This window comes from Embiotoca jacksoni, unplaced genomic scaffold (assembly GCF_022577435.1).
Source record: "Embiotoca jacksoni isolate LCO1_2020_lvr unplaced genomic scaffold, fEmbJac1.0.p SCAF_15, whole genome shotgun sequence".
NCBI lineage: Eukaryota > Metazoa > Chordata > Actinopteri > Embiotocidae > Embiotoca > Embiotoca jacksoni.
The window spans coordinates 9,806,052-9,821,283 of NW_027185285.1; the positions used below are offsets into that span (position 1 = coordinate 9,806,052).

Consider the following 15,232-nt stretch of genomic DNA (forward strand, 5'->3'; position numbering starts at 1 on the left):
TATGATGTGGCACATATCTACCTTTGCTTAAAACAAAAATCATACCAATAATGAAGATAAATATTCATGTACTCTAAAATGCTTTGTTAAAATATATAAACATACAGTGTTTCCTTTCTGTGGGGAACAGAAATAATGAGGATGTTGTTAACTGGCCAAACAGTCAATTCAAGCTCAAGACTGGTAAAAAACAACAAAAAAAGTATATCTGGTGAGGGAAACTGCAGCTCAAACATACTGACTGTAGTTTTAAACAGAGGAAGACGCACTTAATTATATTCAAGTAGAATTTGAACACTGGATACTAGGCTGTAGGTATTCTGTAATCAGGATGAAGCCACAAAACCCCTCTGTGTCGCCTTATTTTGACTCTTTACTGTTGTTCCCCAATAACACCAGCAGAGGTCCCCAAATCATTAGAAATGGTCATTTTATTTGAATTACTTCAATTCAAAAACTATCCATTGGGTCAATGTTTATATTATTTATATTTACTCGATTTATATGAATTCAGAATACGCACTGGGAAAATATGTCGGCAGTGCCGAGGTACTGGCTACAGTAGCTGGGCTAACAAGAGCTGTGATATCAGAGTCAAAATCCGAATATGAAATTACTTTTAATTAATGAAGGAACGGTGACAGTGGCCTTCCACTTTCAAGCAGCAGCTGTTGCTGGTAAACAGCATGTGAGGGTGGAATACGTTGCTGCACACGTTGCTGCACCACCAGCAGCTGCTTTTCAATCTCGGCATCTCTCACAAAAAGTCTTTACGCAGCTTGTTCCACATTTCTACTCCCAGCACCTGTAAACAGTGTTTAATGGGGAAATCAATGCGCTGCTGTTTAAGAAGTCGGTTAGGAGGTCAGCGTGTTTTGAAATACGGGTTAGTCAAACATTTTCTGACACAAATTACAACTCAATTCATTCATGCGGAGGTCATTTTGAATGTATTTACCTCGGTTAAATAAACATAACAGAATACTTGGCAGCTTCTTTAATCAGTTTTTTCAGTTCACAGTTTAAAGTGCAAGAAGAGGCATGCACATGATAGCAGTCAGTGGTGAATTCTCCAGAAGATAAACAACTGGGTGTGGTGGAACAGGATGACAGTCCAGTTCAGCCTCGCCTTGTGCACACGTCTGAAGTTTACACTACTTGTAAGAAGCTTTACTGTTTCAATTGTCCTGATGCCTCCTTGTTCTGCCCACCCATTATCCTTGTTTGCTGCTTAAATGTAAATGTGCATTAGCAAAAGCTCAAGAGGCCCAGAGATGAATCCCAAAATCCATCAGGACAGCCGACACTTGCATACTGATTAAATGGAAGAACAGATGGGACGTTATGATGTTTAATTCTGATGAAAAAGTAATGAGTTAGAAGCCAGGGTGGGAAATCAATTATCCCGCTTGATGATGAAGAGTGGCGTGTTTGGAAATGATGCTGCAAACCTGGTGTGGGATAGAAATGATTCTGTGATTTCGTTTTGTGGAATTAAATCTCTTCTCCCCACAATTCATTGCACCCTTTTGTGTTCTCTTGGTTTCAGTGGTTTATCCTCCTTCCGTAGTTGTCAGTGCTTCGGTCATCTTCCATTGCTTTATCCAGCCAGTCTCTCTCCTGTTCAGACTCGGTGTCGCTGGCTTCACTCGCATCTGCTGTCAAAAGGCGGGAATAGTTAATCCTGCGCTGGTGAGGGGTTCTCCACTGGAGCAGCGGCAGGCACACACACCACAGCATCAGACCCGCTGCCACTCCTCTGAACAGCCACGTCAGCCCAAACCTCTGCACCACGAACCCTCCTGCAAAGCTCCCCAGTCCACTTCCCAGGTGTAGAGAGAGGGAACTGAAGACCCTCCTCACGCTCCTCTCCGCCCCCTGCGTGGCAACATCCTCACACTGCGCCTTCACGGCCCACCAGAGGGCTCCGCTGCTGAAACAGCTCAACACCTGCGCCGGCAGCACGGTCCACGCTCCCCAGAGGAAGGAGTAGTAGAAGCACTGCAACCCGAGGCTCGCGGCCCCGACCGCCAGCACCCTCCCCGGGCTGAGGAGTTTGGACAACCGGCCGGCCAGCAGAGGGAAGGCAGCCTGTGAGAGCAGAGCGAGCGACAGAGACAGTCCCATGTGCAGCTCACTGCTCCGGTGGTCCTGCATCTGCCAAAGGAGGAAGTTATCCACGGCCGAGCTCGCCGCCCCCACCAGCAGGGTGGTGAGGGCGCAGAGCAGAGCGCGGGGGGAGCCGCGCACCAGCTGCACGGCTTTCAGGAGCCCGTTGGCCCTGTCTCCCTTTTTATTCAGGTACAGAGGGAGGTAGGCGGCGACAGGCAGAGCCAGAGCTGCCAGGCCGGCGTAGCAGTAGAAATGCACGGCGCTCCCGGAGGTCTGAGCCCCGACGGAGCAGCTCAACTGGCTGACCAGTGACCCCGCTGCCCCGACGCCACACACTGCTCCGAGTAAACCCCACACCCCGGTGCTGCTGTAGTGGTCGGAGGCATCCGCAAAGTCCAAATATTCATACAGGCCGTCGTCCACCGTCCACTCCAGAGGGGCTGACGCACACTCCCACACCGACACGACGATGAGGATCAAGTAGAAGAGTTGGCGCTGGGGGTCCATCACCTTCAGGCTGCCCAGAAAGTCAAAAGTGCCCTCCTTCGTCTCCTCCTCAGGCTCCTCTGACTTCAACTCAGACCTCTTATTCCTCACCGGAGTCGCCAAAGAGCTGGTGGTGTGATACACAACAGAACTATTGAGAGTGTTGACCCCCGCTGATACACTCTGTGGTGAGGCTTTCAGAAAAGATTCTTCTTTATCATTCGGATAAGGTGAAGATTTGCTTGTAATAACAGGAGCAGATTTCGTATCAGCGGGTGTGTTGGCAGGAAAAGTGACAGCAGGCTGGGAAACAAGAGCCTTTTGGTGCGTCCTGGTGGTGGATGACGACGATGACGATGACGATGATGTTGATGATGTTGATGATGATGTTGATGATGATGTTGATGATGGTCCTGCGCTACTCATGAGCAGGTTATCAGCCAGTCTTTGGGTCGGACCGACACTCAGATCAGACGTGTTGCAGGTGCCAGTCTGCGTGCGCACGTCTGCGGGCGGGACGACCAGCAGAAGCAGAGCGACTGCCACCGAAGACATGACGGAGCCATTGATCACCACTCGCCTCTTGTTGTAGTGTTTGGCGAGCAGGCTCGCCACGGGGCTCCACACCAGGGATATGAAGTGCTTGGTGCCCATGATGATGCCCGTCATAGCAGGAGAGAGGCCCAGATGTCTGAAGTAGAGGGTGAGGAAGGGGAGCAGGCACGCTTTGGCACAGGACCACAGGAAGGTGAAGGTGCCGGCGAGAGCGAGGGCGCGCTTGATGTCGATCTGCTTGTTCCTCTTCATGGTTGAAAGTCTCCTGATAGGTGTCACATGGAGCAACTGGTTGGATTCAAACTGAGGGAGACAGGAAACGACACGGTGAATACAAATACTTCCCGTCCTCAAACACTACTTCAAAAACTATTTGAAAAGTATGGACATGTTATGTTTGCGGCTGCAAGGTTTCTACTAAGGCTAGTTATTTTCATAATGAATAAATCTGATGTTAGTCCCTGACAATGTCGAAGAAATTGAAAAAAAAAAAATCATCACAACTTCCTTGAGGCCCAAAGTGACAACTTCAAATGTCTTGTTTAGTTTGACTTACAGTCCAAAAGACAAAGATATTCAGTAAACAAAGATAAATGACAAAGAAAAGCAGCACAACCTCACATTTCTGACGGTATAATCAGAAAATATTCAACACTTTCTCCCAATTTTTTTTTCAGGCCATCGAATTCAGTGTATCCTTATTAAAATCTTTTGACGCGGTGGTGCACTGATCAAATGTCTTAAGACATGGTCCTCATTTATTTCACTGTAACACTGGTAACCGGACTGTCTGGGTTTTATTTGAACTTATTTGGACAGATAAGTGAAGCAGACTGGCAGAGAGAGGCAGCGCACATATGACACCAAGATGTGAAGTATTGAACTATTTAGCTCCATAAAGTGTGAAGTCCAATCAAAAAGACAAGTAGTTTTCTTTGACGAGACACGCAGATAAAATAAAGGAACAAGGAACATGACGGTCAGGAGCACCTGTCAGGTAGAAGGCACCTGCCTCTACAGGATATCAAGATCTGGAGCACAAGTCCACGTCACGTCAAATTAGTAAGATTAAAAAAAAAGAAAAAAAAAAAAAAAAAGAAAAAAAAAAAGACAAAGTTAATCATTTACCTTTTAACTGTCCGCACAAAGTTTTCTTTACTCTTCTACCGATCATTTTCCACCTCTGGCTCCGACTTTACATCCACTAGTTTGTCTCTTCGGTGTTTGAAGCGTAGGACACCTGTCGCAGTCTGAACGGTGTGCACGAGCTGGTTTACACCTGGAAAGTCATTTCCATGACTACAGCGCCTCCTGCTGGTGTGGATGCCTCTGTGCGCTGCAGAGAGGATCCACCCGAGAGACATAACGTGCGGGCTGACTAATGAAACCGAACCGGTCAGCTTTGACTGGAAAATGCAAAACAGAGCTAAAAGAGTTCAAAGAAAAAAAAAATGCATGGAGAGTTGAAAAGGGCAGCAGGGTGAGCTGCGTGTTTAACATATTAACTGATTCGAGCGTTTTCACCAGGTGCAGCTACCTTTCTGGGAAACACTTTGACTGCTGGTCTCTTTGAAAAGAACATCGACATCATTGTACAGGCTGCACTCTGTGGTGGGGAAGAGAGTCTGCCAAAAAAATAACGACAGATGGGTAGGCTAAATAAATCACATTGTATGTTCTGACTGAGACACCGAGCTTTAACCAGCCAGACTAGGCGGTTTATTACAGTGACATCAGACATCTCAGAGATGACAGAACCTACCTGTCACATCTATGATCTTTTCTCTTAAAAAAAATGTCAGGACATTTGTATTTTCAGCTCCATAGACTCCAACCAGCGCAAACCACGTAAACAAAATGAAAATCTGCTATATTTACTTCATACTGGCGCTCTTATCTCCTCAAAAGTCTAACATAGACTTGACTGCATTTGTTTTTGAAAACTCAGCAGTGAAATGACAAAACTGGAGCCAAGCACACTTTAATTCACAAAGGACGCTTCCTGAGGAAAATAACCGTGATAATGGGAGGAAGTATTTGTTGTGTAAGAGAGACAGACTGTGATCGACTCCAAACAGGAAGCTAAAAAAGAAACACTCGCTGTCTGAAGAGTGAGAACAAAGACTAAACAAAGCTGACTGAAGATCTTTATTTCAGTTGTGACATACAAAAAATAAAAAATAAAAGAAACAACCGTTCATCGCCATTACTTAAAAATAAATAACTTATCTTACACATTTCGTTTGTACTCTTTCATGGATCAAAAATGTACACATTAGTACTCAAGTAGTCCGTTTTTTTTTATTTCTATAACTGACACGTTAGCTCTGCCGAGACACCCAGTGAAAACGTTCAACAACAACACCAATGTCACTGAAAACACAGTGAGCCTTCTGCTGTGATAAAAAAGACAACCCTCTCAATCTGGCGGACATTCTTCCTCAATAACAATGTCTTGTCTTGAAACACAGGACAGAGCTGAAATATACGTGGGTCGAGAAATGTTATTACTTTCATGTTCACTATCTATGCAGTGTCACTATCCTGCTTCCTCATTGTTTTGGTCCCTGTGTTAGGTGGATATCACTCCCGTGGTTTGGTTCAGTGCAGTGGGCTGCCAAGTGTGTTTCATGGATATGCAGCAGAGAAAGCGGTGATGGGAAGGCAGAGCAGAGAGCAGTAGGACGGATGTAGAGGCTGGACCTGGCCTGGTAACGGCTTGTAGGACCTCCAGTCCAAAGCGCTCCCATGTTTACAGCAGAGTGACACCTCACACCTGCAGAGAGGACAGAGCATCACTGAGTGTGTGTGTGTGTGTGTGTGTGTGTGTGTGTGTGTGTGTGTGTGTGTGTGTGTGTGTGTGTGTGTGTGTGTGTGTGTGCGTGTGTGTGCGTGCGTGTGTGTGTGTGTGTGTGTGTCCGTACATCCATGTTTGGTCATTTTTGGAAAAAATCAGTCATTGAAAAGCAACGCATAAGTACAATTTCAAGCACTTGACTATTTTCTTTTCACGTCACTTTGTACTGAACTTCTACTTCAGTACATTTCAGAAGGTAGTATTTTTTTTTTTTAACATACTGACAGCTGTTAATGATATTTTTTTCTGATACAACAAAACAAATAAGCTTTTGTTGATATGCTTCATAAACTTGTATTGCCTAGTGACTGCTAACAGCGGTAAAAGACAAGATTCAGAAGTAAAAGTAGAAATACCACCAAAAATGGACGCCGCCCACAGTGAAAGAAGGTGTTCTGAAGAAAGATTTACCAAAGTTGAAACGGAGTGATTTTATCTAAGTGGGCAGGCCACTCAAGTAGAACTTTTGCATGGTAAATGCTGTGATTTCACTGACGCTGATCAGATTTACTCTTGCATGAACAGAGCAAAAGTTTATGTGTTGAAAAAAATACAAAAAAAAACATTTTTGTGTGGATGTAGGCTGTGAATCAAAATTTAGAACCACATAACACATTTTTTGACACTTGATAGTGTCAAAACAATTAGTGTGGTATCCAGCCCTCCCCATGACATGAAACCTTGGAGGAGGCCCAAACCTTGGAATAGGAACTTCTATAAATAGTATAACGTATATCATAGATCAGTCACAGGGGCATTTTTTCTCGAGAATACTTTCATATTTTTGCTGATTATACTTTACTTTTCTGTAAGTGTGGTTTTGAATACAACTTTTATTTGTAAAGGAGTAATTTCATGCATACTTCTACTTAAGTAAAGGATCTGAGCACTTTTTCAACTGCTACAGTAATAATTTCTGCCTTTCTCTCTTGCTTTCTTAAGGAGTCAGACATGATGCTTCGTTGTACCTGGTGACACTTTGGATGAATGTCTTTTCGTCCTGATCCAGACACACGGTGAAAGGTGTCCCGTCACCTCCACTGCTCATCTGCACCTTGTCCACTTTAACCTCTGTTGTTGAGATGTGCTACAGAGGGAGAAGAGGTGTGAGGAGGGGAGTGTTTCAAAGAGGATGAGTTTAGTTTCCGTGTGTAAAACTTATCATTTACCTGGTTGTAACCCTTTTTAGACTTGGAGCACTGCCTCTTCAGGACTTCTGCCATCGTCAGCTGCAGACTCTCTGCTGAATCTGGACAAACAGTACTTGATTGCTTAGAAAACATATGTAAGACGTGATTCAATTCATGTGATGAAAAGTGCTGGACTTTATTAATCAGTGTCACACACCTAGCTGGTCTTGCTTCCCGCAGGTTTTGTGAAGATTAATCGATGTGCACACTATTTCTGTCTGGACCCACTTACTCCTTCCACTAACAGCCACCTGCCATTCAGTGTAAACAGGACAGTTTTAGACAGAACTCCGGCAGTGAACTTAAATATACGTCTTATTGTTTGTGTTGCAGGAAATCAGTGCGTCGGAATAATACCTTGTTGTAGGCAACACTCAGTGTTAAAGGGACAGCCTCCCATTCTTCATCAATTCCAAACCTTTTGCTAGCGGGACCTTGAAACAGAACACAATACACATTATAGAATATGTGTGTGTGTGTGTGTGTGTGTGTGTGTGTGTGTGTGTGTGTGTGTGTGTGTCTGTATGGTGTTGCTGCTGTCTGGGAACTGTACGTCTTTCAAAGTGTGACTCACCCATGGCCTTAACGGCTCTGGTTCCAGCGGTGTGTCCGAGCTCCAGAGAATGAATAAACACTTCCTTTCTCCTCTCTCCTCCTGCCAGGGTCAGCTGTGCAGAGGAAGGAAACAATATTTAAGTCTGTGAGGATTAATTAATGGCCATTGAATCTTTGTGTGTGTCTGTGTGTGCTGCTCCTCTGACCTCAGCCTGGTAGAGCTGCACCAGAACAGGCTGGTCTGCGTGTCTGCAGTAATAAAGCACCAAGTCGGCCAGCAGGGGAAGATGATCCACGCTGCTGCTGCTGCTCACTGAGACTTCTTCGTCCTTAGACGCAGCCTGAGTTAAGAAGTTATAATGTGATAAAGCATTATATGCATTCAGTTACATAACAATAACCAATATAAAGAAGGCTTGAAATGAAAATGACATGAATTTCAAACTAAAACACAAAAGTTCTCAGTAGAATTTTCGTAAATGCAAAGATGAATTCAAGCTGTTTGCGATGCTGGCTGGTAAAAGACCCTACGCATATACAGAATGTGTCTGATGCAGAAAATCCATCACCAGTGATGACATTTTATCACCAACCATGAGCACTTAAACTCCAAGTGTAGTAATCACTTTCATAAAAATAGTAGACTCGTACTAAACAGATTACAGTGGTTAAAAAACGAGCAGCAGAGATTCCAATTTTAAGAAATAGTTTCAGTCCTGACTCTAAAAATTGAATATCCTTCACTCCATATAAAGCTGCTTTTTCATTAATTCCTTGACTGATAAACAACCACGTCTGTTTTTGTTTCCGAGCCCCAGCTGAGATGACTCCTCTACCATCGTCAGCGGCTGTGTTAGACTTGTGTTAGGCTGTGAGGACTCCAGTGTGACATGTAGGCTACCTGACAGAGGACGTCAGTGGACAGGCTGAGCAGACTGAGGACGTTCCGCTCGTACCAGGGGTCCATGATGCCCAACATCTGGGCAATATCTGTCGTACTGTCCTCCAGTGCAACGCTGTTTGACTCCTGTCAGAATGAAAAAATAAAAGGTACTAATACCTCAGCTTAATAAAACAACATTTTATGTCACTACATTAATTCTCCTGTTAGCAGGCCTCAGAATGCAATATTACAGAACTGCAGTTTCTAATGAGAACCCTTTAAAAAGCCATCAGCCACAACTTTATTAGGGGTCAAATAATTATGCACTGCTTATTTATTATAAGCTGTTAATAATTATGTGGCCTCATATCCAATGTACAGACATAAGATTGGTATCAGTGTGTTCATGTCACATGTTTGTTCCTTTAACATGTCATGAGGAGATTTTCACTACCTGGCACACCACACTTCGATGTAATTAATGGCCTCTAACTGATCCATAATGGATGAGTGAATGTTTTATTAACATTTATAGGGGCCTTTAGAAAGTGGTCCCATATTATAAATGTATACTTTTACATCTAGAGGTGGAAGATTGAGTGAGATGAGATGTGACTGGCAGATGTTCTCACCACACTGGCGATGGATTTGGTTGAACTCCCCGTCTGTCCCTCAGTTGGTGTGTGTCCTCCTCCTGGACTCCCAGCTCTCCTTTTAGTGGGAACAAAGTAAAACTGCAGTTTGCACATCTTGGTGAGTCGGGGGCATTTGCTCTCTTTCTGCTGCAGGTCGCTGTACGCTCTGGCCAGCCTGCCGGCCTCTCTGTCCCCTCCGAACACCACCACTTTGACCAGGGTGGGACGCTTGGTCATGCTCCCCTCGTCACAGCTCAGGATCGGCCTCCTGCGGATGCACATGTGCTTCTGAGGGGAAAGGGGATCTGAAGGAGCAGAGGACGTGTGCAGAGAATGAACCTGTCTAGGGAAGGACCTGGAGTTGTTGAGCTGTGAGCTGGGTCTTTGACAGTCTCTGCTGACATCACAATGGTAACCCATGCTCTGAGCTCGGCGGCAAACGTTAGGACTGCGTGGATTCTTGAAGAGCAAGGAAAAGCGCTCTATGCCGAGGAGGGATTTGGACTTCTTTTTGGGTTTCTTTCTAAGTTTTGGTTGGCTGTCTTGTCCTTCCTCCGTGTCCTCGCTGAAGTCGCTCTCCACACCTGATGAGCCTGAAGGCACAGACCAGCTGGAGGACAGAGAGTAGCTGGAAAACATGGAGTCCCTGGAGGACGAAGAGGCAGTGGAGATGCGATGGTTTTGAAAGTCATGATCCTCTTTGTTTCTGTCCAGCTCGTCTTCCTCGTCCACGCTGATGTCATTACCAACATCCTCGTCCAGTCCAGTTTTGAGGAAACAGTCTGGAGGTGAGTCCAGGTCGAAATCAGTTGGAAAAATATCATTCAGAATATCTGCATGAATGTAAAGAGCAGAATGAAACAGGTGCCTGTTCAGCAGGTGGATAATAAAGTGGATTATGAATAGATTATAGATGTTTAGTTTAAAGTTTGTTCAAACTGAGCTAATTACCGAAGTTATCGCTTTCCCACGGGCATCTGTGACATTTTGGGAAGGGCAGCATGAAAGTCTCAACAGCTCCTAATGAGAGGAGGTGATACGGAGATTAAGCAGTGATATCTGACAATATTGTCAATCCACAGCAACAGTTCAGTCATTTAACCATCTACATCCAGTGTGTAAATGGTATTCTCTGTCTCACCAGTGTCTGGGCAGCCCTCAGCAGGAACAGCAAGGCTTTCTCTGAGCCTCTCCATGCTGTGCAGCAGATCCTGTCTCGCTGCTCTGAGATCTGCCGCAGACGCTGCTGTCTCCATGCGGTCAGTCACTGCCTCCAGGAGCAGCTCCAGCTCCTCAGGCTGCTTTCTCTGGAGGAACATGAGGAAGATTGTTTTAGGGGGAAAAAATTAAGAGGAACATTGCATTAAAATAAAGTGATACGCTGTGTTGGTGTGTCACCTGCAGGGCAGTGTGGAGTGCCTGCAGGTCATGTTTGGTGCCCAGAGCAGCCTGAAAGCTGTGCAGGATCAGAGTCACAGTGATGTCTCTGTTGGAGTGATGAGTGGTGCTCAGCTGCTCAGAAACAGACTGGACCTCCAGAGGAACGTCATCATCTGGGCTCACCAGCAGCACCATCCTAATGAAGACACACACATGCAAATATACATGATATTTAATTATGGCCTTTTTAATGGGGTTTATAATTAGCTGACATTCAAATCTGCATTACTCACATGGTTTTAGAGCAGTGGATCTCATGGGAAATACCCTGCTCCATCCTCACCAGTCTCTGAAATGAAATACCTACGACAGAAAAAGGCAGACAGGAGCAGGTTATGAGTATCAGCAGGTCAACGCTGCCCCCGTCTGGTCACAGGGTCACATGAAGAGGCAACCAGTGGTTCCTGTTATTTCACAGGCTGCGTCATCAACATCAGTCGTCTTCCAAATGTGTTCATATGAACTGATTTTTCAACTGATTGTCATTTAACACTATCAGCTATTGAAAAGTGGATGTTGTTACATTTTTCCATACAATTAACTCTTTAGTGAAGACCATTCATCCATGACTTTTTTCTATATTCATCTAACAATTTGAGTGGTTCCCAACTTATTTGTTACTTTTAGCACTTTTAAGTGTTTCACAAGTTTCAGTAATTTATTTCAACCATTTATTTATTATTTTAGTGATGTTAATCATGCGTTACTCTTAGCTAACAATTAAAACATTTATTCATGACTTTTAGCACCCTACTGAAACTGTTTTGATTGAAGCCAACTCTGGCGCCACTGTTGTGGCTGTAAAATGGCAGATAAACAGTGGATAAATTAAACCACCCCCTCAGGATTTGATTTGGTCGGATCACATTTGGAAAGTTTAGAAGGGCCACACGATTGATTAAATTATTTTATAGCAATTCACGCTAGCATAGCGCTAAACGAGAAGTTAAACAGTATGCATTTATCCAGCCAGCGTGGGAATGTCTCATCAGACACCAATTTGACAAACTCTGTATACAGAGAAACACAGAGAGATTTATCTGGCGATAAAAGGCGTGATCAGCATGTTTCTACTCAGTTAGTGAGGGCCTGAATGTATCAGACAGGCTGGCATCCCACCAAAGTGGTAATACACTAGAGAGCACTGTGTCAGTGTTATATTCTGCCTCACCTGATTGTGAAAACTACAAACATGTATGACCAGCCCATTGAGGAGGTCATGTGATGAAATACAAGGAGTGATAAAGTCCATGTGGTAAGGAGGTTGGAGTTGGTTGGATGGATCAAACACCGGTGCTTGAAAGAAAACATCAACGTGACATCGAGCTGATTTAATTGCTGAACTTATTAACTTCAGTGTAACCTGGTGCTCGGAGTTCCTGCTGGATGATGTTGATCAGGCGTTTGCAGGCAGAGCTGCAGGGCTCAGGCCAGGACAGGAAACTGTGGAACAGCAGGTAGGCCTCCTGCAGCACGCCGCAGTCTGGAGCAACGTGGGGAGTCTAAGAGAGAGGGAGAAGAAACCTGATTATAAAGGACACAAAACACTGACTGTGCAGTGAATAGCTAAAAGTGAAAGTAGAGGAGTTCTTGCTTGTTCTTCTACTGATTACAAATGACACCCACTCACTTTGAGGAGGGTTGAAGAGAACAAGAGCGTGAGGGGCACCACCAGCTCATACCGACACTGCTCCAGTACCTGCGAAAGACAGAAAAATCGTGAATTGAAACAGGCTGTCATTCCTCATATTACATTGAGCTCTTCAGAAAATGATGTCGGTTTTTTCACCTCTTTTGTTTTCCTCAGTATTTTCTGCAGAAGGATGAGGAAGTTGTGTGAATCTCGCTTGACAAGTTCCTCCAAACACCAGCGGTTTATGCACAAGCCAGCTAATCAGACAGATAAAAGCCCACAACATGAACTGGTGTGTATTTCTCCTTTTAGGTCTCATTGTGATGACTATGTCTATAAACGCACTATTTACACAGCGTATTTCATAAAAGGTGCTGGATAACAAAATGATAATACCATTTTTCTCTTGGGGTCAAATTTCTGGGTGAAACTCTTTCATTAAAACTAAAGCAACATGATACTCCCTCACGCTGTGTGTCACCACTTTCAATTCCCATTTTTCTCTATAAGATGGACAATATGTTCCCAATCAGTTAGCTGCGTGTGTGGTTGCAAAACTAGCTAAATTAAGATCTATATGGTAATATACAATATATACTTGTATATTAATAAAGTTTTGGGCCTTACCATTCCAGAGTTGTTTGTCAGGAGTGTTGAGACCCAGGTCACAGAGACAACGCTCGAGGACATGCTGGATCCGATCCTCAGTGCACGAGCTCTGCTCCACCATCTGCATGATCTTCTGCACGGGCATCACAACATCCACGGTCACAATTACAGAGGCTAAACCAGCAGGAAGTCTCAAAATAAAAACAAGAATTGCAGCCTTTTATTGTGCTCTGGTTAACCAATGGGTCTCTTTAGTAGTCCAAACTTCCTGTTACTAATGTCACCAACACTTCATAATCATTGCTCTTCCCTTCCAGAAACAATCAAACACAATCCAGAATAAAAGACTCGCTCGCAAAACGCAGAGGTGCAAACACAAGTGAGCCCAGCCTGACACTTCCTACCAACAGCAGTGAGTCACAGACTGCATGAGTAGACCGGAGATGAGCTGGTCAAAAACAGATACCACAACTTCAGCTTTTTCATTCTTAAAAATCAGCTGTTCACACTGGATTTCATATGACTCAGAGCTGTAGTGGAAATGAATCTTTCAAAAGGACAACTTCCTATTTAATCCTCTTAAACCAAGACTGGAATTTTTTAATTTTTTTTTTTTTTAACAGCAAGGAATTTCTGGAATTTGGTTACTACAGAGTACATGGCACCAGTAGTCAGGGTGCACACGCGTTCAGTGACTAAAACCACAATGACAACACAATGAAATAGGCAAAAACTTAAGACAGGGTTTACTGCAGTGCTACTTAAAGTGAAATCAGACAGCTCTGAGAATTATTATAAGGAGTATTTTTCTGCCTGCTACTTCTTTATTTTTGGCCTCCAGGATGTAAATGTGCACAAGGAAGCTGTAACTGGAAAACCGGGGTGTGGAGAGGAAAACACCTGTGCCTATCCGAGCAGGAAAAGACCTTCCGGGACATGCAATGTAAATTAAAGCTTCTTAAAATATTAACTAATGTCTTTACATGAAACAGGGAGAAACAACATCTTAACTAGTTGAAATATAAATTCAAAAAAAAAGAAAAAAAAACCCCACAAACAACACTGTTGTGTTTGCTCTCATTTTTCACGTGACCTCTTTTGTGTACACAAAAGGTTTATTTCTCTCAAATGGATTCTGGATCATAAAGTTGGTCAAATCTGTTTGTGAGCACTTCACCTTTGACAAGATAATCCATCAACCTGACAGGCATGGCACATCAAAATGCTGCATACTTACCAGACATGTAACCCACTAAGCATGTTTGGGATCCTCTGGGTCGATGTAGCCATACGGGAAATTGTGTCTAACACCGACAAAAAAACTGTTCAATTTAAAACTACACATTTTAGAGTGGCCTTTCATTTGGATGACTTTAAGGAACACCTGTGCATTATGTTTAATCTTGATGTGACACATCTGTCGGGTGGATGCATTATCTCGGCAAAGGTGACGCAGATTTGAACAAATTTGTGACCAAAATTTTCGACAAATAAACCTTTTGTGTGCATAAAAGAAGTCTTACATCTTTAACCTTAACACATGAAAATGGGAGCAAAAACAAAAGTATTTGTGTTTTGTTAAGCGCACATTCAAAAAAGAGAACAGCACTTGTGTTAAACTTTTTTTTTTTCCCCAGATATACTCCCACAGTCCTGTCACATGAACTAACCCTTCATTAACACCACCAAAACAAAGATATTCAGCCATTTATCCATCACTTTTGGCCACTTCTTTCAAGTGTTTGCACTAACCAAATAACCATTTCAACCTTAAACACACATATGCACACTCTGTTTGGAAATTACAGTAATAGAGGATACATAAAACAAAAATTAAGGGGCAATATGTGATGATATTCAGCCACGCTTGTGGCATTGTAAAAACCAAATAAGCTTAAACTCCAAAACTGTAAAGCACTAAATGACTGAATGTGTCCGGACATCAAAATAACAAAAAGGATATGCAGCAGCTCAGCACTACCTGGCATACAGGATCCTGCTTTAGCAAGCAAACCCATTTATTGTGTACTGAGGAAGCAGGTGTTAATCCATTGTATGTTGGCAGGCTATTTTGTCCCTCCACACAAACTTAACCTGTCACAATGCAACAACACTGATCTCTGCTGGGGCTGCTTGAAAAATGACCATTTATTGTTCATGTTGAAGTGGAGGAAACACAAGAGAGGGGATGATGTGCAACTACCCACTCAACCATAAAGACTTTTGGGTCATACTTACTCACTCGCAGCTCTGTAATGAATTAAATACATGTTTCAT

The 15,232-nt window shown here is 43.6% G+C and overlaps 2 protein-coding genes across 2 annotated transcripts; both read right to left on the reverse strand.

The window, feature by feature from the left end:
* Positions 1–982: 982 nt before the first annotated feature.
* mfsd6l (major facilitator superfamily domain containing 6-like) lies at positions 983–4,389 on the reverse strand. The gene is made up of 2 exons (XM_069148536.1): positions 4,282–4,389; positions 983–3,456 (listed from the first exon to the last, which is right to left on the reverse strand). Exon 2 carries the CDS (start codon positions 3,403–3,405, stop codon positions 1,546–1,548), a length of 1,860 nt encoding a protein of 619 aa, XP_069004637.1. The 5' UTR covers positions 3,406–3,456; positions 4,282–4,389; the 3' UTR covers positions 983–1,545.
* An 897-nt stretch (positions 4,390–5,286) lies between these two features.
* LOC138198183 (phosphoinositide 3-kinase regulatory subunit 5-like) lies at positions 5,287–13,730 on the reverse strand. The gene is made up of 17 exons (XM_069149445.1): positions 12,974–13,730; positions 12,503–12,603; positions 12,344–12,412; positions 12,077–12,215; positions 10,947–11,016; positions 10,672–10,849; positions 10,415–10,580; positions 10,225–10,293; positions 9,271–10,106; positions 8,657–8,782; positions 7,962–8,096; positions 7,775–7,868; positions 7,558–7,634; positions 7,358–7,451; positions 7,180–7,259; positions 6,979–7,097; positions 5,287–5,929 (listed from the first exon to the last, which is right to left on the reverse strand). The coding sequence occupies exons 1-17, from the start codon at positions 13,098–13,100 to the stop codon at positions 5,782–5,784; spliced, it is 2,628 nt and encodes an 875-aa protein (XP_069005546.1). The 5' UTR covers positions 13,101–13,730; the 3' UTR covers positions 5,287–5,781.
* Positions 13,731–15,232: the final 1,502 nt, after the last annotated feature.